Here is a 27,637-nt window from a genome sequence, read left to right as displayed (position 1 = left end):
TCGACACATAATCTCAAGTTCTTTATGCTTATATCATCTATTCAGTATTCACAAATTATCACCGTCATTTTTCCCTCAATTTCATTAAAAAAATAAATCATAATTTTCATGCTCACACCTTTTGAATTATGTGTCAGTCATGCAAATTGCATTTTCTTGAATTTAAAATTATATTTTTGCCATATAAATCTAAAGCATCTTTTTGTTATAATATTAAAAGAGTACAAAAGGATGAAGATCAAATCTGTCTCATGTTGTTATAAGCATCTTCTAACATTCCCTTTCATCTCTCTCAACCTATGAACTGGCAAAAACAAAAGAAAAAATATATAAAAAGGAAAGAATAAAACAAGAAACATCAAAGAGGGTGAAAAGAACGAGATTCAACTCTCAAGAAGCACCATCTCATTCAAATTTACTACCCAAGAATATATATATACGTATATATATGTATATACGTATATGCGTACGTATATGAAGAAACAGAGGGATTGAATAGAGAAACACAGACACGAAGCCTCCATATATAAATAGATGGATAAAAGAGGGAGAGAAAGAGGAAAAGAGAAAACACGCGAAGCCACCATTTTGGTCTCCGTTCTCGTCCACGGAGGCGGCGACTTCCGCCGTGCGGCGCCTGGCCGGCTATACCGCCGGAACCGGCGGTGACGCGCTGCGATCGACGCTTCCCTCCCTCTCTAGCGCGGGTCCGTGCACGTGTCCGAAGCTGATTGGTCCCTGGTGGGCTGACGCACGGTCGCGGCCGTAGATAGAGGGGGGGACGATATGATGTTCCTCCAGAGTCCTCGAGAGTCGGTGTGAGCATCTTTTTCCTCTTTCAGATTCCCGTACAATATAAGCCCCGAGCCTTTGGGTTTCCTCTCTTTTTCCTTCTTGTCACGGTCCTCGCTTGCGACCACCGCCAGCGAAGAGGAGTGAAGCACGGGTTGGGGGAGGAATTAGGGGAGAGATCTCGATCGGGAGGCGGCGCCTGTCGGCCAGACCTGGCGGCTGGGATCGGTTTCGGTCGCTGTTCCACCAGCTCACGGCCGATTTGTGGTTAATGGTTGGGGTGTTGGTCACACGCTTTTGTCGCTGACCGCAGGTGGCTCTCCGATCTCCTCATTTTGTTCATTCGTTTTCATTTATTCTCTCCGACCCAGTGCTCTTGATCATTCTTATCCCACCGCTAGAGATTTGTTTGCCGGTGAATGGTTCGTTCTTGGGCTTGGATACTTTTTCCATTTTGGGAAAAAGTTCCCGTTTTAACTTCTTGGTTCTTCCATCGTTGAACCTCCTCTGGGTTTTGCGGCACTCATCTTGGATGTGTGAAGAAACCGCCCCAGTCTGCTGCGTTTGTTACCATTTCTGGAAATCTGTTTTGCAAAAAGATGGGATTTTCGGCCAAGTATAGATGTTTGCGGGCACTGATAAAAGAAGTAGCAGGCGATTAAAGTGAAAATGTGGACATCCAGGAGAACTAAGAAAGATTAGACTCTTTCGAGGGTTAACTTCTTGTTGCATGGTACCATGAGATATCTTGGAAAGTTCCCCATGAGCAGTTATAGTTGTTTACAAAAACATTGAGCTGCTTCCATATGCCTTTCATTTTCTTTTGGAAGGGATCATATTCTTTTTGCACATGTGACTGTGAAAGTTTTAGTTGCTGATAGGAAGATCTTGATCCTGTTTTACTATTGTGTTATCGCTTTTGTTGCTTGAGTTGAATGCTGATAGAATCCCGGCACACATTTATGTACAAACTTGAATACATATCCCTATATATTTAGATCTTCTTGCTTTTCTATTTCACAGTCTTTGTGATTTGTGTGTTGTGCCATGAATTATTGTTGATGCTGAGCTGATCAAGCAACTAGTTGCCTGTTGTCAGGTGTCTTTACATGGGACTTTGATGCATGACAACGATAGGCGCCGATTATGAGGGAAGAAAGCTCTTCGCGTGATAACATGATAGATAGGAATTGGCTCTTGAAGCGCAAGAGGAAAAGGATAACGTCTGGGCTGGGTCTTTCAAATGGAAAGGAGAGTACTTCCCGATCTTCAGAATCCCTGTTGAACAATGCCGCTAAGAGGAAGAAAGGTGACATTCACGTTTCTAGACTTGCTCGTAAGATCAAAGGACAGGATGGGGTAAGATATCTCTATTTGCTAAATATTTATTTTGTTCTGGCACTTATTTATGCACAGTCAGTAATTACCTGCTTATTCTGCTTTATTAATTGTATGTCGTGGTCTTGTAGATAGATATTATGCTGCTATTAAATCGCTGCCTGAGCTTTTTTCTGAAACAGTAGATTTCTTAATCTTTTCTTTAATGAAGTGTATCAGGACATGTAAAGTAGTTATTGTCAGAGTGTTGAATGGAACAATATGTAAGCGATTCATATTATGCATGAGTTTAATGTAACTATAAAAATCAATCTCAGATTCGTTCAGAAAGGATTTGACTAACGTACATGAAATATATAGTTACTGAGAATGCTTTTTTAGGCATGACATTTTATATTTTTTAGTGAGTGTTCATAGTTTTATTGTGATTTCCCTTAGAACTAAACAAGATTTTTTCTCTCCTTTTTTTAGCTTTATCTTGCTGGAGACGCATGACATTTTCTCACCATCTGACATGTGTTTGTAGCATATTGTTTAATTATAAGTAGAATTAGATGTGCTACGGTTCTGGATCTACTAACAAATATTGTTCATCTATATTAAACAAGGTGGCCTAGCGGACAAGCCGTACCAACACAGAGTGTGGGGAGGGTCAACATTATGTAGCCTCACCCGTATGAGCAAATACGCCATTTCTGTAACCCAAATCTTGGTCACATGGGTTGCAAAATAGCAACTAATGACAGCAATGTTCACCTTCTATTTGTGAGTTGATGGTATAGATGGAAGGCTTCATACATCTTTCATTGGGTTTAGAAGTTTGCCCTGTTATGGACCTGTGGCTCTGTTGACATGAGACTCCTGTGTTTCTATAACTATCATAGTTATCATTAGTGGATTTTTAATTACATACCAATATTAGAATTGGATATCTTTATGATTCTAAGGCTTCTTACTTATTTCCTATTTTTAACTTTGGCTCAACATCATGGCGCTACTCTGAGATTGCTTACCTTTTGTCATATCGCTCTTTTCCTACGTGTTCCCATATCTTTTTATGTTTACTTGCCAGATTAGACACTTGGCTATGCATCCATATGAGGTTCTCATATATTAGGCAACTTTAAAAACAAGACAGAAAATCTTAGCTGAATGGATTTTACGAGCATATGACTAATACGTCAAAATCAAATGACACTTCCATCTTACTAACACGAGAACTTCATCTGCATCGATGTCTTTAGCTTTTGAGTACCAGCTTACATTAGGTGACACTTCCATTTTACTAAAAGAAGAACTTGTCTGAATGGATGTCATGAAGTTTTTGAGTACCAGCTTTTAGCCAAACTGATTATTCCATCTTACAAAATCATTATTGAACGGGAAACCATCATAACAAGCAGCACATCTCTTTTGAGGAGTATTGACGGCTGATACAAAGATACAAAACCTATTCAGACACTAAATAGAGTAGACCTTAAAGTATCTAGCTGGTGTCTTAGTAAAATCCTAAGATACAAGTTCACATAAAAATAATTGGATTTCATTATTTTCAAACATTTTTGAGACATTCTTCTCCATCACACCATCTAATTCATTTTTCTTTTACTCTTGTAGCATTATTTTGAGTGTGTTGTATGTGATCTTGGTGGCAATTTGCTTTGTTGTGATAGCTGTCCTCGAACTTATCACCTTGAATGTCTCACTCCCCCACTTAAGGTATTTCATGTAGTTCCTTGTGATGTGATTGCTTGATCATTGTTTGTTTAAAGAAGTACTCATTTCGATTCCTGTATTTTTTCTCCCCTTCCGAAGCGTATCCCATCTGGGAAGTGGCATTGCCGAAACTGCTCTGAGCAGAAGGCTAACATAAAAACATCAGATAATTCAGAGCCTTATTTAAGACGCGCAAGAATGAAGAGCATGTTTGGAAAGCCCACAATTTTATACAAACAACCAGTCCATGACAAGGCAACACTTCCAGAGAGAAACTCTGTTCCAAGAACTAATAATGGAAAAGCTACATTTTCTCGTAGAACTCCAAATCAGAAGTCTGATTCATCTAGACATGATAAATCAGTCAGCCCAAAATCAAGCCACTTGTGTGAAGGTGGGCCCCAAGATGGCATTTTAGCAGCAACAGATAATAAAACTAAGAAGTCAGATTCATCATTTCGACGGAAAACAAGCTCTCATGAGGTAGCACATTTTCTTGTTAAAACTCTGAAATAATATCATAGTGAAGGTTTTTCTGAAGAAAAGTCTGATGTGTATAAGAGGGACATGCAAAAAGAAAAACTTATCGTTCCATTTGTTCTCTCCACTCAGAAATCCAGGAAAAAGAAGCAAAAGCCTAGTATGACAGATAAGAAGAAGAAACCTATAGCCAAAAAAGGAAAGGATGCTTCAACAGCTGTCAGTAATGAGCCATCTATGGAAACATGTCTTAGTACTGGTGGGTCACTTCAAAACTGCAAGTCTCTTGATCAGCAGAACTCTGCATCTAAGGAAGAAGCCAGCAGTTCTGCTGGTGAAGAGCAGTATGAGGTAATTTTTATGTTTCTATGTTTATGATGGATAACCGATAGCATTTTTAAAAAGTTTGGTAACTGATCCTTTTTATTTAAAGTTCAACTACCTCTTGCATGGATATTTCTATATCTAGGCTATCTGCAAATGTATTTACATATATGTAATGTTTTCCTGCATTGGAAATTGACCTTTTATTGAGGATGATAGTGCTTTCAATGTTATGCATTTCAAATGCAAGTATACATATGTGATATTATCCTGCATCTGAAATTGACCTCGTGTTGAGGATGATTGTGTTTTCAATTTCCTGCATTTCAATGCAGGTATATCTGTAACATTATCCTGCATTTGAAATTTACCATGTGTAGGATGATCATGGTTTGCAATACCGTACCGTACCGCTCAGTACGGACGGTATGTACTGGCCCGATAAAGGATCGGTATGGGCAGTGCATTGGTATACTTTAGTGTACTATATGTCGGTACGCTTGGTACAGTTTGGTACGTATCGTATCGATAGCTGATCGGTACACTAGTATGGTATGGTATTCAGAACCTTGAGAATGATCATGTTTTTTATGTTATGAATCTTGAATGCAAATCAATAAACCTTGCATTTGAAATTGATAAATATGAGGTATATCTGAGATCACATGAATAGATTATGCTCTTGATATTGATGGTATGTTGATTTGTCTTGTAGGGTATTCAGGATGATTTTACATTTTTTATCACTAGGGTAATGTTGTTAGGATCACATACAGAAAGATATTTCTATTCAACCTCGTTCAAATTCTAAAATTTATTATTGGAAAGGTATATTGTTCCTAAGTGGTTCCATATTTTATTTTTTATTGGTTATATCAAATGATGCTTAAACTGCAACCATTATTACCTCCCCCCTCCTTCCTCCTATATTTCTGTTAGCTGGATGTTGTGTTTCCTTTTAAATTTGAAGCCATCACAAGAATTTAGAGATAGTAATCTTGTTCATCCAGCTACTCTCTCTCTCTCTCTCTCTCTCTCTCTCTCTCTCTCTCGTGAGCACATTGTCATGGACCATGGACATACCCTTGAAAATCTGGCGTCCACCTTTTGTTACAACTTTTTAAGTGGCTATCTTCATATTAAAAATGATTAATAAATTGTATGATAAGATATAAAGAATAGCTTTCCAAAACAAAAGTCAATTGTGGTTTCTACAATACCACATATTACAAATTGTACATTTTGTACTAAATCATATAGTATTATGTACTAACTACTAAGTACCCTAGAATGTATCTTCTTAAAGATTTGTGATTGGATCTTTTAAAATAGAAGAACTGTCACTATTTTGAACTTCAAGATTCTGACATTCCACCAGCGACCAGAATAATTTAACCATATTTGCAGACTATACATTGAAGTTATAATTTCTAACTATTAGTCAAGGACTTGATATGATAACCAGCGCCTGAAGTCCCTCTGTCCTTTGCATTCTTGTTTTTTTAGTAGTTATTACTTTCTCTTGCCATGACAGACTAGTACCTCTTCGGTGATAAGATGCTTCTTTAGATTTACACAACAAGATCACCTGCATAGGTTTATCCTTGTTTGGTTTTTTGGATAGTTTGAACAAATTAAGCTGGGGTCTGCATTGATAATGGTATAAGTTGGACTTGGTTTATATCTATTGTTAGTATTGTAAGGGCTATGAAAGTACTAATTTGACATAATTAGCAATCAACCATCCACAAGTACCATCGAGTGCAGTTGACTTTCACATTTAAGGACAATCACTGAAGAGGTGTCAAAGTAGATGATCTGTTAGACTTCTATATTTTAAGCCTCGGAGGAGGAGACAATCTACTAGTTGTTGTATGATCTGGTAGTCTATAGTGCAAGCCTCAAAGGGAACACACTAATTCACTGTAGTAATGATGCACACAACTGATTTATTATTGAAGGCAGGAAAGTTGGTATCAGGATGGCCCGTTTTAATTATTTCTTCATCATTTTTTTATGCTCCCTCATTTTCTCAATTCTTGCTTATTTGTATATCCATTCTCTTATCTCAGAAGCTGTGAATACTATGTTTGCTCTAAGGTACTCTCTTTTTTCAGTTTTAGTAGTCTTAACTCTTACATTCATTTAGATTGGTATCTGTGCTTGACGTAGCCTCCTGATGAAGTGTTGAATCGATATAAAAATTACTAATGTTGTGTTTTAGTTTGTGATGAATTAATCATGAAATGGGATATCAGGGCAAGGAAAAAAAAATCCATTGAATTGTCAATCAAGAGATTGAAGATGTTAGGCTGGAGCTCAATATTCATATAATGAAGGTTCAGAATTCGAAGATTGTTTAGAAGTGACTAATGGAACAAAGATTGATTTGAGTTTTGCAAATTGGTCATGCTGTGACACTTGGAGAAGCATTGATGTTGGGAGGGTCCATTTTTTGAGGCAAAGGGTAGGCAAACCTATATGAATCTCACTTCATGAGGAAATGAAAGGGTGCAAAGGCAAGAAGAGAAAAAGACAAAGGAAAAGAGATGAAAAGGAAAGGAACAGTGACATTATACTCAGTTAAAAGAAAAGTCTTTGGGCAGAAAAGTGAAAACAAGATATGAGAAAGTCAGTATTTTCCTCTTGTTCACACCCATCTTACACAAAGAAAACCAATAGAAATATTCCTAGACAAAGCCCTTAACATTTAAATCAAATCTTTCAAAGATTTTGGAGTTCATGAATTTCCATATTGTCCACTGCTGAAGATTTTTATGAGTGTCCTACAGAAATCTCCATGATGGAGGATTGAACCTATGTTTCCACTATCCTCGTAAGCTTTTAAAGATATAAGAAATTTTGAATTCTTTAGCATAGTTAGAATTTAAAGCCCAAAGCTTGGTAGGCCAATTGATATTTAAAATAGATTCACTCATTTTCTTTTTGGTACCTTATTCATTCTTACAGAAGGCTTTTGTGCTAGGTAGTCAAATATCATTTCGTGCAGTCATTGTTCTATTTAATATGCAGATATCAACTGAAAAAGCGAGTCGCTCATCACAAGAATTAGATGAACGAAGCATGCAAGCACATAAGATAACAAAACATCATGGGAATCATTGGGATGGAGTTCAACAGGTACTATGTATCCTTCATGATTGTGGACAACAATAACAATTGCTAAAATTTTTCCGACATTCAGGTTGTCCTTAGGTTTGATTACGAAGGATTATAATTTTTAAGCTTCTTTAATTCCTTATTTAGTAAAATCTTGATTTTGTTGTTTCAATTTCCATTCTTCTCCTTGATAGGTTGATCGCATTCTGGGTTGTCGTCTCCAAGCTAGCACCAAGATGTCTAGCCAAACAATAAGGTCTCCTACTTCTTCGGAACTTGCTGATTCTGAGAACAATCCAGGGAGCCCAGCTAGTAGACAACCGCCTTATGGTTTGAATGGTCCCAGAAACAATGACAAGTTGCTGACAGAGTGTCAAAATCAATGTGAAGTTGAAATAAAGGACACAAAACGTGTTCTAACTGAGGCTTATAATGACAAATCATGTGAATCTAAAGGATCTTTGAATAATATTCCAACAAGTGAATGTTTGCAGGATGAGCACATCACAAAGGAAAATTTTGTGGTTCTGAAGGATTCTCCATTAGATAAAGCAAATATTGCTCTAGAAGTTTGTATGGAAAATTCAAAAGATTCAGATCTTATCAGTGCACACAAGCAGAGTAATTCATATACAGAGACTGGACCTTCTCAATTAGCTGTTTCCTGTGTTTCAAATGGTGATGATGGATCGGTTCTTGACACACAGCCAAGCAATAATGATAAAAGTAGAATCACTGTAGAAATGGTGCAGGACTCAGGAAATGAGAACAATGATGACATTATCTATGAATTTCTTGTTAAATGGGTGGGGCAATCAAACACTCATAATACCTGGGTTCCTGAATCCCAATTGAAAATTTTGGCCAAAAGAAAATTGGAGAATTATAAAGCTAAATATGGGACTGCTATCATTAATATTTGTGAGGAACAGTGGAAGATACCACAGCGTGTTATTTCCCTTCGAACTTGTAAGGATGGTATAAATGAAGCTTTGGTTAAATGGTGTGGCCTTCCATATGATGAATGCACTTGGGAAAGATTAGATGAACCTGTAATGAAGGAATCAGCCCATCGGGTAGATGAACTGAAACGGTTAGAATCCCAGACTTTTGATAAGGATATTAATGATGATTCTCAGCAAAGAAAAGGTGACTGCCAAGATCTTCTTCCTCTTGTTGAGCAGCCAAATGTGCTAAAAGGCGGATTGCTTTTTCCACATCAGCTAGAAGCTCTTAATTGGCTACGCAAATGCTGGTTTAAGAATAAAAATGTGATTCTTGCTGATGAGATGGGGCTTGGAAAAACCATATCTGCATGTGCTTTTATCTCATCTTTGTACTTTGAGTTTAAGGCTAAGCTACCCAGTTTGATATTAGTACCTCTTTCCACTATGCCTAACTGGTTGGCTGAGTTTGCACTGTGGGCCCCACGTTTGAATGTTGTGGAGTATCATGGCTGTGCAAAGGCGAGATCCATAATACGTCAATATGAATGGCATGCCAATAATCCTAAAAAATCACATAAGCTATCCAAGTCATACAAGTTCAATGTTTTGTTGACTACTTATGAGATGGTACTTGCTGATTTCTCTTATCTACGTGGAGTCCCTTGGGAGGTTCTTATAGTTGATGAGGGGCATCGTTTGAAAAACTCAAGTAGTAAACTTTTTGGTTTGCTTAATACATTTTCTTTTCGACACCGTGTGTTATTGACTGGAACTCCTTTGCAGAATAACATAGGCGAGTTGTATAACTTACTCAACTTTTTGCAACCCGTTGCATTCCCCTCTTTAGCAGCATTTGAAGAGAAGTTTGATGATCTTACAACAGCAGAAAAGGTGGAGGAGTTGAAAAAACTTGTTGCACCACATATGCTTCGAAGGCTCAAGAAAGATGCTATGCAAAATATTCCTCCTAAGACTGAGCGGATAATTCCTGTTGAATTGACTTCCATCCAGGCTGAATATTATCGCGCAATGTTGACAAAAAATTATCAGATATTGCGGAACATAGGAAAAGGTGGCGCACAGCAATCATTGCTAAATATAGTGATGCAACTCCGGAAGGTATGTAATCATCCATATCTTATTCCAGGAACTGAACCTGAATCTGGTTCCATGGAGTTCCTTCATGAAATGCGGATAAAGGCATCAGCAAAGCTGACTTTATTGCATTCCATGCTCAAGATTTTACATAAGGAAGGACACAGAGTCCTTATATTTTCTCAGATGTCTAAGTTGCTTGATATTCTTGAGGATTACCTAACTATAGAGTTTGGCCCTAAAACATATGAAAGGGTGGATGGTTCAGTACCTGTGGCAGACCGTCAAGCAGCTATTGCTCGTTTCAATCAAGATAAAACACGATTTGTGTTCTTGTTGTCCACACGTTCTTGTGGCCTTGGGATCAATCTGGCGACTGCTGACACTGTTATCATATATGATTCAGATTTCAATCCACATGCAGATATACAAGCTATGAATAGAGCACACAGAATAGGGCAATCAAAGAGACTTCTGGTTTACAGGCTTGTAGTACGTGCTAGTGTTGAGGAGCGCATCTTACATCTTGCTAAAAAGAAATTGATGCTAGATCAACTATTTGTGAATAAGTCAGAATCTCAGAAGGAAGTGGAGGACATTCTTCGATGGGGAGCCGGAGAGCTTTTCAGTGATTCTGATGCTGTGAATGGGCAAGATGCAAAAGAAGCCCCTACCAGCAAACTTGATGCTGTTCCTGATAATGAGCATAAACATAGGAGGAGGACTGGAGGTTTGGGGGATGTGTACAAAGATAAATGTACCGAGGGTTGTACAAAGATTGTTTGGGATGAAGGTGCTATTCTAAAACTTCTTGATCGTTCTGATCTACAATCAGTTTCTGAAAGCACTGATGTGGATCTTGAAAACAATATGCTTGGCTCAGTGAAGGTAAGTCTAACTTTCTGGGTGACACTGTTTTGTCTTTGGAATGTTTGTGTGCTATATGTGTTTCTCTCTGTAGTAGTCTTCAATAGCTCTTTTGTCATTTGTTATTGCCTTTTCACCATGAAAGCTGTCTGTTTCTAAGTAAATATTACCCTCATTTGTGCTTAGTACCATAGACAATTGGTCTTGAACGGACTGGTATATATCCATCAGCATGGGACCCAACCAATGACAAGCTAATCATATGACCAACGCTTTGTTGGTCTACTCTTGGGACAGCATGTTACCACATACAACAGACTGATACAGAACACTCAATATTGGGTGGTATGCCTAGATATGGAAATCCATGATCAGAAGCAAATTTGATACTAAACTTTTGGTTTCTCTATTGCATAAGAAGGTTCATACTGATTAGTAATTACCGATCTAACAAAGGACTGACATCTGACCATATGATCCGGCAAGAATTGATGTTATTTTTATTTACTGTTTATTTTCTCTGGTAGTTGACTGTCTGTGTCCGTATACCTTCCTGTACATCAGTACCATACCAGTCTAGTAGATTATTGAAACTGGTGTCGGTCTGAGATTTAAACCCTCATCTGATGCTACTCTAGAGTATCTTCTTAGATATCTGTTCTGAAGGCAGTGCCTCACCACCTTTTGAAACTTCTGATATGTACTTGGGTTTGTGTATGTGAATTTTTTGAGATATCCATCGGTGTATGTTTGTGATATGGTCTGGGGTTGGTATATGTGTATGTTTTGAGATATCTGTAGGTGTATATTTATGGTTATTTATACATGGAAAAATACAGATACTATGTCCAAATGTGTACAATATGTTGTGATTCAAACAAGGTGGAAAAGGCAGGTTTCCACATAAAACTTCTGCTAATTCATTTGCTCTTGTTTGTTTTGCTGTGGACTGCATTAATAAATAAGAAATGTTTCATGAACTCTTTCTTTTTGGTTATTTCTTTTTTCCTTCTCATTATTTTGTTCTCCCTCTGCATTGGTAAATAAGAAAATTTGAATACTCTTTGCATTTGATTTGTTACAATTACTTTCTGATGCATGTTAGTAGGAAGAGCTTCCAGTAACAAGCAAAATTAAATTTTCTCACTTCAATTTTTTATTTTAAACACTGAATTTTTTAAAATTTATAGAGGGATTAATTTAACCCTTTTGAATTATGACTTTTTAGATATGAACTATTTTCTGGTTTCCAACTCGGTAAAAGATCAAATAATGGCAAGTAACCTTGTAGAAGATATTGCTGCACCCAAGTTGCTAATTGTTCAATTGCACATCATACAATCAAAAGCTCAAGTAGTGGTCGTTAGGTTGCTGAGAAGTGTGATGTTTGATTGCTGAGCATACTTGTCCTGGAGTTTAGCATCATAAATTTGCACCAAGCCACTTACCATCACCTTGTTTATCTGTTTTGATGCATGAGTTTTCTTGCAAACGTTATGTTACTCGGAGGCAACAAATTTTGGCACGTGCTTGACATATGTATGCAAGTATTGTGAATTAACCTTTGTTTTATAGTTTCAACTTTCAAGTATAGTTCAAAATCTTGAACTTGTGTCCAAGGTTTGCTGTTTCCGGTACTGGATCCGTTTCAATGATTTGTCGAGTGAGTGTACTGACACAAGGTACATCAGTATGTAATGGTGTTTCGCAGAGGAAGAAAAAGAGGGAGAAGAGGAAGGGGTGGTGGAGGAATAGAGGAGGAAAAGGAGTAAGGAGGAAGGAAGAAGGAAGAAGAGGAAGTGGTGGAGGAGGAAGAAGAAGTGGTGGAGGAGAAGGAAGAAGGAAGAAGAGGAGGGGAAGAAGAGGTGGGAGCGTACTTGGGAAGATAAAGGAACAATGACAATGGCGAAGTAGCGGCAGGGGCAGGGGCAGTGGTGACGGCAGCAGCGTCCTACATGGGAAGAGGGCTCATGTTCGTGAGCCCTAATTTTTTTTCATTTTTAATGCCAAGTTAGATGGACCCCACCTCTTCTTTTTTTCTATTTTATATTATTTTAACCTGGCCACTCGAAACGACGAGGGTACATGTACTGGCCCATGTTCGGACCAGTACATACCGATAGTTTCGTATCGTTTTGGATGGTACAATAGTCCTTGCTTGTGTCCTTATTGGGTAGCGGTCAGACTGGTTTGGTATCAACTTCATACAGTAAACCAAATGTCGGCATGGATTGATACTAAACCAGCTGGATTAGCAAAGAGGCGGCGGAGGTGGAGGCAAGAGAGAGAGATGAGGAGGTGTAGGCAAAAGAGGAGGCAGAGAGAGAGAGAGAGAGAGAGAGAGAGAGAGAGAGAGAGAGAGATAAGTGTGGAGGAGAAAGAGACAGAGGGGTAGATAGCTGGTAGGTAAGTTAAATGGAAAAACAAAAAACATCGTCTATTTGAGTATCGGATGGTAGGTTTTGCTGCTCACTCATCGATAAGTCCAAAACAATAAGCTTAAGCACTATTCTGAATCAGATGAGACAAAATCGCTTGGTCCATGTACCAGTTGGTCAATTAACTGAAAAATACCCATTCATATTAAATGGTATGATTGAAATTTAAATCCATGGATCTATGACTGTCTCGTAAAAAGATTGTAATAATGTTGGATTATAGATCCATTGCTGGAAGGAAATTGAGGATCTTTTTACATGGTTCTTGTTTTCTTAATTTATTATCCAACTTTGTTGTTTTTTTCTTAGCATTCATCTTATCTTCAATTTCCTTTTATCATTGGAGGATCTTGATTTTTGACAAATAGAATAAGACACCGTTAAAGAAGGGAACTTCTTATGCTTTTATCATGGTGCTTTTTGATGCCCCTTCAGATCTGTCAAAACAATGGTGTTAAACCTTATTGTGTTTCTTTAGAGTTCCAAGTGCATAATATTCTGGGCCTACTTTTAGAAGAAACTCCATTGATTTTCTTGCTGGAGGAGCAATTTAGTACGCATTATATATTATTTTGAGAGGAAAGAAAATTGAACTATGCTTACTTTGAAACAACCTGATTCTGTTGGTATGATTTTAGTATGCCTTAAAATATGTAAAGAGAAAATTTAGCAACTAATTAGGAAAATTAGTTTTTTTGAAGTTCAATTTATAAGCTTTGAAAGGAGTAATGTTGGCTTCAATGAGTTTGGTTTTTTTTCTTTCACATTAATATACTTCTTGGTTTGACTTTGATATACATCATTTGTGATTTCACTTGAGGACACCTTGTCTTTCTGTATGTACACTTTTCTATAACTAACTTATAGACCAACTACTTTGTTCTTTACTTGGCATCATAATCTGTAAAAATATTTTCTTTTAATTCCTTTGGCCTTAATGTATGGTACCCCTTTTTGAGAATCTTATGTTAATTTAGTGCTATTATGTTCTAATGCTATTTCCGTGTGATAAAGTATTGGCTACTATCTGCTTTATCAGTCGGTGGATTGGAATGATGATACAAATGAAGAACCAGATGGGTCACAATTGCTACCTGGTGTAGCTGTTGATGGTTGTGAGAAAATATCTGAAGCAAAGGAAGATACTGCAGTTGGTGGCTCTGAGGAAAATGAATGGGATAGGCTTTTACGTGTTAGGTCAGTATACTGTAAATAATATACCTTTTTTAATTCTGAGCATTTTCCTGGCTATTGTATAGTGATTTTGATATGATTTTAGCCATGTTGTCAAGAAACAATAGATATGTACCTGGGAGTCTGACAGGATGAATTTTCTATGTATAAGATAAGAGATACATCTTCTTTTTGATCCAACCTTCACCATTCTAAAATTTTTTTGGGGCAATATTTTACAAAGATGATAAAATTGTGATATACTAAATGACAATGCTAATTTTACAAAAAAGTAGTCTCATTTTTGTGTCAATTGTCTCTTCTGCTCTTGGTTGCAGATGTGAAATGATGTTCGCAGGTATAAATTGGATAATGGAAACATTGCATTTAGATCTTTATAATACCAAAGATGCAGAAATTTTATTATTTGAATTTGGTGCCTCTGTAATATTGGCATTTTACTTTAGAAATGTATTCAAAAGCTATTAATATGGTTGTGATGGTCAATATTTATCTGGAATGTGCTTAGCATCCTTTTTGTGTAATTGCTTGCTAGTCTTGGTCCAAGGTTTCTCTTACGGACCCTTATGGTTTTCACCAGAAAAACGGCTTCTCATATACCTGGAACATCTCTAGGTCTTGTGGGATGCAGACAGGTTATGTGGCAAGCTTGGCAGTACTTGAGTTCTCCAATTCTGGGACACTGATAAGTTAGCTACTTAATCTGATTGTTCTGAAGTTTCCTTAAAATATTTACCATGTCAATGTTTCTTGTTTTGTCATTGATAATGGTCTCAATTCATGTGCACTGTCAATTCACTTACCAAAACTCCTTCATGATTGCTTGAGGGCAAATGGTAGTGCAAATGACATTTGGTTTAGGCTTAATATGAAGACCTGTGAATTCAGAAATATTTAGTTTAAGAAAATTATGACATCTTTATTTTTAATCAATTTGATTAACTGATAGGATATGCCTCTTCTAACAAGAGTTTTTCTATATTGGAGGAAAACAAGACTCCAAACTACCAACCGAGAAAATGAAAGTAAATTAAATTTAATCTATATAAGCAATGAAAGGGATAATATTTGGACTCCTATTTAAGAGGCTAGCCCTACATGACTCTGTATCTTGTGACCTTGTAAAATTCTTGAAAAGGAGACTTCTAAAATTTCCTAGTAGCTAGGTAAGTTTTCTCACCTTAGAAAACAACAATTTAACCTGTAATAGGACTGAAAACAAAAAATAGTGGCAAAAAATCCATTTGAAAACTGTTGCAAAATGAAAAAAAAAATCTATTAGACACCACTAGGATTATATGAGGCGGCTTAATCAGCTCTCTCCTTTTAACTTGAACTAGGAATACTTCGGAAAGATGTTTTTTTCTTCACTCTTACTGATATAGGACGAGTAACAAGGAATCTTTTCTTGATAATAGAGGAACCAGAAAGAGAGGAATAGAAAGATAGTAATCGAAAATGATTGGAAAATAAAGGGATAAGAACTGGAAGATAACTGGAAAAAAAAAGAAAACTACTGGACTCGCTTTAGCTTAAGAAGCGAACTCCGAAGATGAAAGCCTCGCATCTCTACAAGTCTCGTATATGGACAATGGAATCTATCCATCAAAAAAGTAACTTGTGGCCTTGCACCACTAACACACAAGGTGAGAAAAGAACTCAATTCATTTATCTATTTCTCATTGATGTATTACGATGTTCAAGCATCTTTTCATAGTCTCAAGTACAAGAATAAAAAAATTACAATCACATCAAATCAAATATATGATCTTCGTTCCTTTGAAGAAAATAATATTCTTGACTTGATTTGAAGAATAATCTTTCTTTTCTTGATAATATTATTGATTGATAAACTTCTATCTTTGAGTAGATGAATCCTTGAGATCTTCAATCAAGATTTGCAATCTTCAATCAAAAACAAATTTGATTTCTTTCACTCTTTTCTGCAGTTGTTTCCTTTTTCTTCACCTTGAGTAGATGCCATGTGACAACTTAAGACATGCAAAATATCTCTACACTAATAAAATTTATTCAGATAACATATATACTAAATTACTCTTGCATCGTATGCTTCTGCATACAAACTTGTTGCGAGTTCATATAATTGAGATATGGATCAACCTTGATGATAGAATATTTTGGCTAAACCAAAAGTTTTGATACCAATATGATGTAGGACGAGTAACTACGAATTTTTTTCTTAATAATAGAGGAACTAGAAAGAGAGTAATAGAAAGATAGTAACTGAAAAATAATAGGAAAATAAAGGGATAATAACTATAAGATAATAGAAAGAAAAAAAGATAACTATCAAACTCACTCTAGCTTAAGGAGCGAACTCTCAGGATGAAGGCCTTGCGCCTTTACATGTCTCACACGTGGATGATGGAATCATTCCATCGAAAAAGTAACTTGTGGCCTCGCATCACTAGGACATAAGGTGGGAAAAGAACTCAATTTATTGAATCCATTTCTCATTGATGTATTGCAATGGTCTGGCTTCTTTTTATATGCTCACATGAAATTAGAGAAATAAGTAAACTTACAATTACATGAAATCAAATATATGATCTGTTCCTTCCTTCGAAGAAGATAATATTCTTGACTTGATTTGAAGGATAATCTTCCTTTTGTTGATAATATTATTGATTGATAGACTTCCATCTTTGTAAAGTTGAATCTTTAAGATCTTCAATCAAGATTTGCAATTTTCAATCAATAATGAACTTGATTTCTTCCACTCTTTTCTGTAGTGTTTTATTTTTGCCTTGAGTAGATGTTGTCATTTGTCAACTTATGACATATGCACAATATCTCTAAACTAATAAAATTTATTCAGATAACACAAAATAAATTGCTCTTACATCACTAACTCTAAGTAGGCCTGTATGAACTTTTCCTTCTAGAACCAAACAGGCCTTTTGTTCTTTTCCCACTCGATGTAGGTGTCTCCTAAGAGCAGGACTGGGGCCCAACATGTTTGGCAATTGCTGAGCTGGGCCACTACAAGCTCTTTGTTGCTGGAATATGATATTGGGCTCCTGGGCCATTTAAGTCTTACCAGAAAGCTGTACCATGCTGGTCTGGCTCTTCTTTTGGCCTCTTTGGTGGCCCAAAGATCTGATCTAGGGTCAAACAGGTTCTGACTATGCCCCATGCTGTTGGGAGAGGTTCCAAAGTTTACAATGAGCATCAAATCAGTAGTAAGAAACTGGTAGCGAGCTTGATATTTGAATGCTTGCTTTCGTGCATTGTAACATTTAAATTTAAACATGATAGAAATTTGCTTTGTGGTGATTGATTGTTGTTGACCCTTCTTCAACCAGCAGTCTGTGTTGTACTTTGGAAGCCTCATAAGTTTTTTAGAATTTCAGGGCACAGTCATGGACATTTTGGTTTTCAACTATTATATTTTTTATAAAGTTAAATGTATAGATGCTATAGATCGTGTTCACATAAAACTGAGTATGTATTTCATCAACCATGCATGCTTTAGAAATTCTATTGAACTATAAAATATACTGTGAACTGTAAAATATTCTGTAAAATCTGGAGTGTCATCCTTCCCTTGAGAGCCGAACAACATAGAACGCCAGGATTAGAAATTCAGGCATAATTAGTTAAGGTTGTAATTTCGGGTAAGAAATAACTTTCTCAGTTTGCATTGCTCTTTGTGGTTGACACACAATGATGACTAGTAGACAAATTGAGGAAGATGAGAGTGCATTTTGATTCAAGTCTGAGGCTGTAGGCTATGATAATTGGCAAATAATTTATGCTAGTACTGCCAAGAGAAGCTCACATGTTTTTAGAAAAACACAGTATGTTATATAAGCTCAAAGTCTGTTTGCCCGTTACTAAGGTTCAACTGACCTAGTATTTCAAAAACGAAGGTCGTAGTTAAGGACTTCAATTAAAATATGAATCAGACCCTTAAGCTTGTCGAACCCCATGTCAAGGCTTTAAACACTGATGCCAATTCCCATGCTAGAATTTTACTGGACAAGCATGCAGCAATAGGTACATTTTGATATGCCTTAATACATCAATTCACCAATTTGGAAGTACTAAAAACCTTCTTAATATGTCAATAACAATGGTGTGGTTTGTGCACTGGCACACCGTTGGATTGGTATGGTACCGTCTGGTTACTACTGTTGCCGTATTCCATATATGAAGCCGTACCATGTCTATGGTCTAATTATCCTTGGTAGAACTAGAAATTAAAACCTCTATGGCTGTAGTAGACATTTCAATTGCATTTAAATTGCTGTCATAAATGAAATTAATGCACTTCCAAAACTGCTGCTTTCCATTGTACATCTGCACTACATATTACTTGATGCAAATTTGTAAAGACCATGAATGAAAAATGTTTTTCATTTACTGCTGGGGTTTGATTCATTATTGAGGAATGAGTTCTCTTTTCATTGGTCATTAGAGTTACATCTTAATGTGAACGAAGGGAATATGTAGCTCTGGTCTGAAAGAACTTGAGAATTTGAACTGGGCTTTATTATCTCATCTTAACTGTCATAAGAATCACCTTTGAGCTTAGTGTGATTATTATTCTTGTCTCTGTCAATGGTTTTAGGAATAACTCAGCTATCTTCTTCTGTAAATTTATGCTTGGAATGTTGTGCTATGGTTAGACATTTTATTTGATGAAGTAATATGTCTGTTTTCCTTTATAATCAGACACATGCTCTGTTCATTTTGGGATTTTTACTCTCGTTGCCCTTATACTTAAGTAGCTTGGACCTTTCTGGGTTGTTGGTTCAAGTTGCTGCTAGGTACCAATCAAGAGCATTGATATACCTTTATCAGCTTTGATATTGTTAAGAAAAACAGACCGGAAAAGATTGCGCTTTTAGAGAATTATTTTGTCAGGCTGCATTCTTTAATCTATATCCAAAGGGCCAATGCAGTTTGCGTTTAATTTACAGTTAAATGAGGAAACAAATCCTAGACATTTAGCATAGGCCTATGCAAGCATTCCTTTTCCTACAAGAACAAGGGAATTTTTTCAAAATAATTTAATGAACATATTGAAGTCTTAGTTTCATTGACTTTATGAAGGATAAATAATTCTTTGACTTGTATAACCTATTTATGGGGTTGGTTTAGCCCCCTATGGAAAGTCCGAATGGACTCAAATATGGTTAATCCTTTGCAAGAATAAAAGGACTTTTCTATGAATCATTGTTGTAGCCAAGTGAACCCATGGGTTACATTTTGAGATGCCCAAGTAATCATTCTTGATCTTCACGTTTTTGGCAAAAATTTGCAGTTAACAACTTATATACGTAATAAGTTATTTGAGATGATTTACTTCTTTCATTTCCTTGAGTTGATGATTTTTAATTCCAAAACTTGGTGTGATATTTGTTACTTGAAATATGAGATGGGTGCACGTAGTGATAGTAGTTCATTTAGGGTTTTTCAAATGTCAATTTTCTGGTGAATTAAGGTATTAAATTTCATTTTGTGCTGCTATGCTGGTCAGTGGTTGACATTTGTACATGCCATGAGGATAAACCTATATGTCACCTTGCCAACACTCGCGTGCTGGGGGAACAGATTATGATACAAAAAAGAGGAGGCTAAGTTGTATTGTTTTAACCCAGTTGGCAGCTGACAGACAATCTGTTGACATTTGTTTCATACAATGAAAATAAAGATAATCTGTTAACAGACAATCCGTTAATCTCATGGCCATATAATTTGTCTCTTTATCTTCAATTTGGGGTTTATCCAATCGTCACATCAAGTAACGGACACGCAGCTGTATTGCTAACACTTGTGGGATATCTGTGAAAGAAACTATTCAAATTGTGCTGCTCTATCCTGAATATTTACAATACTTATCAGCTCATTGTTAATTTGTTTTCATCATATTCAACTTGACCAGATGCTTTGACCTAGTACTCAAAATATGACAACCAGACCTTGTATCTTTATGTGGTTCATAGGTGGGAAAAATATCAGCTTGAGGAGGAAGCAGTTCTTGGTCGAGGAAAACGCTTGAGAAAAGCAGTATCTTACAAGGAAAGCTTTGCTTCAATACCAAGTGAAACTATTAGTGAGGTAATTTGTTTCATTTAAAATGTTCCATTTGGATAATTTTATGGTTGATACTTATGTTTTGCTCTGGTGATGACCATTTTGAGTAGACTTCTTATTTTTTATGGTAAAACATAACCATGAAATTGAAGTATCCTGTCAATTTCCTGAAACCAGACCTGGTCATATTTTCCAAATTTCTCCCCTTTTTTCCTTGTGTTCTAGTAACAATCCAGAGAAGACTTGGTTGAGATCTTAATATTTAGTATCAGCTCCCTGGTTTAGCTACTTCTGATAGGACAATCGACTGCATGAAGGAAAATTTTTCTACTCTTGAAGGCTGCCTATGTAACTAGTTTATTATGCATAAGTTACAATATTACTTATATATTTTTATGCCATTTATTTATTATCTATTTGCTATTTTTAGTAACAATGCTGCAAGATAGAAGTGAGACATGACACCACAGCTAATGTTAGCTTTACGATAGTGTTAAAATACTTCCATCATTTCTATAGTTACTACTTAAACTATGAGGTCATCACTGTACACTGGAGGCTTTATTTTCCTGTTGCACACTTCCACATGCTTTATTTTTTGTAGTTTTTAGGTTTGTGTGTCTATGTACATATATATTCAAGCTAAGAATATCTATATGACTATCTTACTCATACTTTGTCCAAATGACAAATATCAGAGTGGTAACGAAGAGGAGGAGCCAGAACATGAATATACACATGCAGGACGTGCTTTGAAGGAGAAGTTGTAAGTTTCAAGTCTACTATGCATTTGTTTCTAGCCAGTTTAATATGAAAACATGGTTAATAATTTCCCCAAACAGTGCTAGGCTCCGTGCCCGACAAAAGGAACGTATTGCCCAGAGGCAGACTGCTGATTTTTCTCATTCAACAGACAGAACTGAATTGCTGACTCAGTCAATGGTTCAATCTGTCCATGAAGCCGAAGGCTTAGAAAAGAAGATCCAAGATGACAATAATGAGCAGGTTGTTACCATCGACCAGGAGGATGATACATCAACCCAACCATTAGATGATAAAAGAACTGAATCTCCTGCAAGATTGGGAAAGTTCTTAAAGCATGGATATAAAAGATTTCATAGTGATCATTTGGATCTTTCTGTTAGACCTCCTGGAAGTCTTTCTGCAGACTTTTTTTTGCCTAGAAATCAGTTGCAAAGCACAAACAATGCAGTTTCATTGCCTTCTAACAACCTTCTACCCGTTCTAGGACTATGTGCTCCTAATGCTAGTCAGGCTGGTTCATCATCCCGTAACTTCCGTTCCCCTCTGAGGCTATCAACATCAAGCAATGGGCAAAGACGAATAAGTAGCAGAAATGTAGAATGTCCCTTGCCTGCTGCTTCCTGTTCTAGACCTCCAAATGATATGAACATTGAGCTCAAAGAAAAATCTGCCAGCACATCTATATTGCCTGAAGCATCTGGAGACTCCTTGCATCACAAACTGAAGAATATGATACCTGATGGCTATTTTCCATTTTATCCTGTATGGTCCTTTATTTTATTTCCAAAATTGGTGTTCTCTTGCAGAATAGTTAAATTTTATTTCTATATATTAGGATAGACAACGTATAACTACTATGAATCTAATAGGATGATGCTTTTATACGCAGCCTGCTTCTACATCTGGAAGACCCCCTCTCGACATTTTCGAAACTTCAAGTTCATCATTCACCTCATTCCAAGAGAAGCTGGGCCTTCCAAACTTAACTTTTGATGTTAATATGGCACCAAAGTTCTCAATACCACCAAAGAATTTGATGAAGCCACATTCAGATCTCTTGCCTAGCTTGTCATTAACCATGGAATACATAAATAGTTCTTTCCAGGAATTGCCAAATATGCCAGTGTTACCCAATTTCAGGCAACAGCTGAGTGATTCCCTGAAGCAAAAACAGCAGATGACAGAGTTAAAATCAAGGCTCGATATAGGTCCAATGCCAGGCACGCGTTCATCATTACCAGAAAACCATCAGAAAGTTCTTGACAACATAATGATGCGAACCCAGTCTGCAACAAATAAGTTGTTCAAGAAGAGATTAAAAGCAGATGCATGGTCAGAAGATGAACTTGATGCTCTTTGGATTGGTGTTCGTAGGCATGGAAGGGGTAATTGGGATGCCATGCTCAGGGATCCCAAATTGAGATTCTCAAAATATAGAACTATTGAAGATTTATTTTTACGATGGACAGAAGAGCAGCAAAAGATAATTGATACACCAGCATTTTCAGCACCAAAATCATCAAAGCCTCTATCTTTTCCTGAAATCTCTGATGGCATGATGACTCGGGCTCTGCTTGGAGGCCAGTTACCTGGTCTTGGGAGTGCATGGCCGAAATCATTCTCAGACCTGACGGACATTCAATTGGGCTGTGGTGATTTTAAGTCTAGCTTTTCATGCACTGATCCATTCAGTCACAATAGTAGAATTGATGAGAAGTGTCCACAAGTCGCAGCATGGAAAAATGACAGACCTAGATCAGGTTTTCATGGGGGCTTTTATCCTGGAGTTAGTTTGCCCTTTGATATGCCCTGTTCGGATAACTTGGTTACGAGTCTCAGTATGAATCACCCTAGCAGTTCTGCTTTACAACAGAATGAAGATGAAAATTGTGCTATGAAGAATTTTCCCTTGCCAGGTGTTTCAGAAAAATTGCAGAATCTGTTACATGATTCCATTAGTAAAGTTCATTCTAATGAATCCAACGTGGGCATGACCCTTGATCCCCACAAGCAGCAGACCTTCCTCGACTCTTCTTCCAATAATTCTATTGCTTTTGGTAGCTCAAATACAAACAAGCTGCCTCATTGGCTTCGAGAGGCTGTCAATATCCCACCATCCAGGCCACCAGAACCTGAGTTATGCTCGACACTGCCCCCAACTGTTTCAGCAATTGCTCAATCTGTTCGTCTACTTTATGGTGAAGAGAAAACATTCCCGCCATTTGCTATCCCAGACCTTCCGCCAATCCAGCCACAAGATCCAAGAAAAAGTCTGAAAAGGAAAAGGAAGTTGGATAGGCTTCAGCAGCTGACCCCTGATATTGATGGATTTATAGAGAAATTTGATCACAGTTCTCCAGGCACAATTCCTCCAGTTTCACAAATAATGGAATCTGCACCTGATCTTGGGAGGTCTGACCTAAATGAAGATTTCACTTCGCAGAACCTAAATCTAAATTCACCAACCTTGTCATCATTTGCTACACAAGAAAAAAGTTCAGGCTCAGCACTGGCAGCATGTCCTGAAGTCTTGGAACAAGTAAAATCTTGTATGTCTTGTGGACCTTGTGGATTGTCAGTAACCGAGATGCCTGGCCCTAGCTGTCAAAGAACGGAAATGTCCAAGTCGAAAGATCTTGAAATATTCAAGCATGACCGTAAGGGACTAAATGAAGATTTAGAAGACGGTCATGGGAAACATAAGACAGCTAGGAATTCACTATTGGGTTGTTGGGATAAGATGCTAAGCACCGAGCAGACTAGTCAGGCAGATAATCGAGACTCGAGTAAAACTCAGTCTGATACAAGTAGGCCTAACCAGATGAATCTTAAGGAAATGTCATCTGAAGAAACTGTCTCGGATAATAATAAAAGTGAACATGAACAGTAAACATTCTGGTTTCTTGTTGGCATCCTCTTTTGCCCTCACGCTTGTGGAGCCAGATCCATTAACCTGCCATCATTGTATTAAGTCTTAGCAAGAGTGTTATCCAAGAGAAAGCAGTGAGACATCATTCGAATCTTTATACAAGAAATACAGTCTTGCCAACCTCATTGTTTCTTATATTCTTGTTTATGCTACATTTTTTTTTCTCTCATATATATGCTGTACAAGGGTTCTTTTGTTGCATAGTGATCATTTTTTTTCATCTACTTCAAATATTTGGGATTAAGTAAAATTTTTTCAGTGGTGTCTTCTATATGGCACATTATTCACATTCAAGCAACTGGATTTATGAGATAAGAGGAGAAATCCATCCAATTCTTCAGTATCTGGTCTTTCCAATTCCTTTATATCCTTTATATTAATTATTTTCCCTTTCATGGTGCAGACTGGCTTCAAATTGTGTTTCTTGGGGCAGCTATAACTGCATCAGAAACCTAGTTCTTTTTTGTTTTATTTGGTTCTGGAAACTTGTCGATTAGCAAAAATAGCTGTGTTATTAATATATTTTTGTGGACCTATAATTTAGTATGCCACTGCCCCTATAGTCCGAGATATCTGATGAAAAATACTATTCTACTTTTCATTGTTTCTGCTAACAATGATGTCGGGGCTACTGTTTTACTGTTGATTTTAAATACTTGAGAGAATGCATCCTTTAGCTTTGTTGCTATTGTGTCCAAATCATATGAGTTTTACCTTCATATTTGCCACTCTATTTCAGGTCTGAAGGTGGTTTGAGTGTCATGGCAAAACCAGTTTGTCGAAGCCTGGTTTCGTGTGCAGCAACATCACAGTGAGGCCAATTTGGTGGGTGATTATATTGGGGCTGCAGTTCCGAGGAGTCGGTGCTTTATCACAAGTGAGTTGCTTCACTCTCATCATTGCTAATTAGATCACGAGGCTCAGTTGTTTCATTATGTTGTATCGATGCTTGCATCTTGATCTTCTCTTTTCCAAAAAAGGAAGTGGTGAAGGCGAGATTCGAGCTCAGGACTTTGCGACAAAGGTCTTTATCAACTAAACTGTCAAAGATTCGAGCCCACAAATCTTACATTTTGATCTTTACCCTTACTATAACCTGGTAGGTATTAAGGCTCACATTATCGATAATTTGTATAGGGTTGAGTGTTCTATTTGATCTTCCAAGAGGGCACACCATGAAATCACGATATCCGTAGGGTTGATAGTCGTGTGTTTCCGAAGAGCCTCGAGTAGAACTTTGATGTGAATTGTTTGCAATCTGAAAAGTTGTTACCTTTTAGTCATCAATAGAATCTTTTTTTTTGCTACTGGGGCATCTTAGCACTCAGGTTGTCAGGGAACATTTTTTGCTACTGGGGCATTTTCCCCTTGAATTGTTTCCATGTTAAGGAACGTTTTTCCCTTCCCCAACCCCAACATCCGTGTCATGATTTGCGTAAGCCGTGTTATTACTGTCTTTAGAGCAGAGAAAACGGGTTAGAGATGAGCAAATTGTTGATTAGAGGATATGAAGGCCGGTTCGTCTCTTGCAAATCGTCTTTTTATTTATGCATGGGAGAGAATGGGGACGATAAGTCGTGGAGGAAGCACTAACGAATTATTTGTTGATGTTAAAAATGAGCATACTTGTGTAAGTTTAGGACGATAGGTGGTGTTTAAGTGTAACTCCTGGTAAAGGGAGCGAAGCTTCTCTTCCATCAGACTGACTTCTAAACATGTAGTATATATGGATAGGCTAGAATACGTGTACCCCGTCAACTCAGTCACATGAATACGATAAACAAACATTTGGTTGGTTTTATGGTTTTATTACTCTCTCTCTCTCTCTCTCAAAATTCAACATCCCTTTTTCACATGCAATTGACCATTTTTCCATGTGCCAGTTCACCCACGAGCCTAATATTTCGCTTCATATTCGGCACAAATCTCACCTTCTTTACTTATTCTTTGTAAAAAAAATAAAAATAAAAAAAGTCAAACATGATAACTAACGTTACGAGAAAATATCATTGACATCTTGGCCAACCAGACATGGTCCGAACTCGTATGTGCTGGAACGTTCGAGATGCCTCCAAGACGGAAATGTCGAGTACTTGATGTGTCATTTGCACGAAGACAAATGTCAAAAGAGGTTTTTCGATTTGATCCCTATGACGATTTGATCCCTATGACATCCAAATTAGTAATTCGACGTATTCAAGTGTGGACGTTGGAGTACTTTTTTATCTCCTCTCAAGGAAGGTAAGTTTATCCCCTTTATAATGTTGAAGATGAGCATTATGTCTAGTCATCAAGGGCAAGAAAGAAGCTTGCGATTGTCTTTCTAATCAATCACAAAGGGCAAGAAGGAAGTTTGCGATTGCTTACTTTGGACCTTTGTTCGTGTGGGCGGATGGGTAGAATGGTGACCACCATCTTCTCCTCCCCCTCTGGTTACTATGTAGCGATTACATGTCGAACGATAATTAACTGATAGTATATTCTTTATTAGTTGTCCCCCTTGAAGATGTATTTCGAGGCCCTTACGAGAGGAGTTTAAAGTGCGATATTTAGTTTATCTTATACGAGAGCATTCAGGATCTCCTCTTGTGGGTCATGTTTTCCTGACTCATATGCCTTGGGCACATTTTGCCTTGCACTTTCGCCATGGTGAATTTCTCTTCATGGAAGTTAAGTTTGCCAAACTCACGTGCCTTATACACATTTGGCCTTATGCCTCCATTCTGATAGATTTCTCGTCATGCGTTCTCGACTCACGCATCTTAAGCACATTTGACATTGTGCCTCTGCTATAGCAATTTCTCGTCACGTAGGTCGATTTTTTTCGACTCACATGCCTTGGGCACATTTGGTTTTGCACCTTCATTGTGGCAGTTAAGCCGATGATTGCAACCCAGGTGATGGCGCTACCTATTGGGCTAACTAGGGTAAGAGTTAAGCGACGACTTGTATCATGTTCGTTAGCGTATGCATTTATTAGGTAAGATTCAAGAACACCTCGGTGGGGTTGGGCAAGTGGCTCGGGGTTACCCCTAGGGATGAGAGGCCTGGGTTATTGAATAGATGCCAATATCGCATTTGTGTTTACATCAAAGGTGGATGCGTCTATACGAGGAATGAGTGTCTACTACCCCTCTTAAGTGAAAGTGCTATGGGTCAAGGGCAAAGTCTCCTCGCTCAAGCATTCACTTAGAGGGTCAACAAGTGGGCATTCCTATGACATCAGACCTTTCTTCTAGCATCAAAATATCAGGGAAAAATATCATTGACATCTTGGTTAGCTTAACGTGGTCCGGACTCATGTATAGGAACGTCCGAGATGCCTCCAAGATGAAAACACTAAGCTCTTAAGGTGTCACCTGCATGAAGATCAACGTCGAGAAAGGTTTTTTGATCTGGTTGCTTCGATGTTCAGGTTAGTAACCCAACATCTTTAAGTGTGGATGCCAAAGTCCTTTCTTTTATCTCCTCAAGAAAGGTAAGTTTGTCCCCTTTTATAATATTTAAGATGAGCTTTCATACTTGGTCATCTTAAATATTATAAAGGTGATTACCTTTCTAGTCCATAA

At 37.4% G+C, this 27,637-nt stretch overlaps 1 protein-coding gene across 5 annotated transcripts; it reads left to right on the top strand.

Moving 5' to 3' along the window:
• Window positions 1-562: 562 nt before the first annotated feature.
• Window positions 563-24,408, top strand: LOC135639617 (protein CHROMATIN REMODELING 4-like). Of its 5 annotated transcripts, XM_065153457.1 has the most exons (13): window positions 563-818; window positions 927-1,105; window positions 1,892-2,151; window positions 3,748-3,849; window positions 3,946-4,329; window positions 4,459-4,677; window positions 7,684-7,791; window positions 7,965-10,700; window positions 14,157-14,314; window positions 20,284-20,398; window positions 21,073-21,140; window positions 21,217-21,901; window positions 22,029-24,408. In XM_065153457.1, exons 3-13 carry the CDS (start codon window positions 1,939-1,941, stop codon window positions 24,027-24,029), a joined length of 6,789 nt encoding a protein of 2,262 aa, XP_065009529.1. In that variant the 5' UTR covers window positions 563-818; window positions 927-1,105; window positions 1,892-1,938; the 3' UTR covers window positions 24,030-24,408. The 5 variants fall into 5 exon arrangements, with proteins under 5 accessions (XP_065009529.1, XP_065009531.1, XP_065009528.1 ...); XM_065153459.1 differs by lacking the exon at window positions 927-1,105; XM_065153456.1 differs by having other exon boundaries at window positions 563-1,105.
• Window positions 24,409-27,637: the final 3,229 nt, after the last annotated feature.

Source organism: Musa acuminata, chromosome BXJ3-6, assembly GCF_036884655.1.
Source record: "Musa acuminata AAA Group cultivar baxijiao chromosome BXJ3-6, Cavendish_Baxijiao_AAA, whole genome shotgun sequence".
In the NCBI taxonomy this organism is placed as follows: Eukaryota; Viridiplantae; Streptophyta; class Magnoliopsida; order Zingiberales; family Musaceae; genus Musa; species Musa acuminata.
Note: the sequence above shows the minus strand (reverse complement) of the source record. Positions and strands in the feature narration are given on the sequence as shown.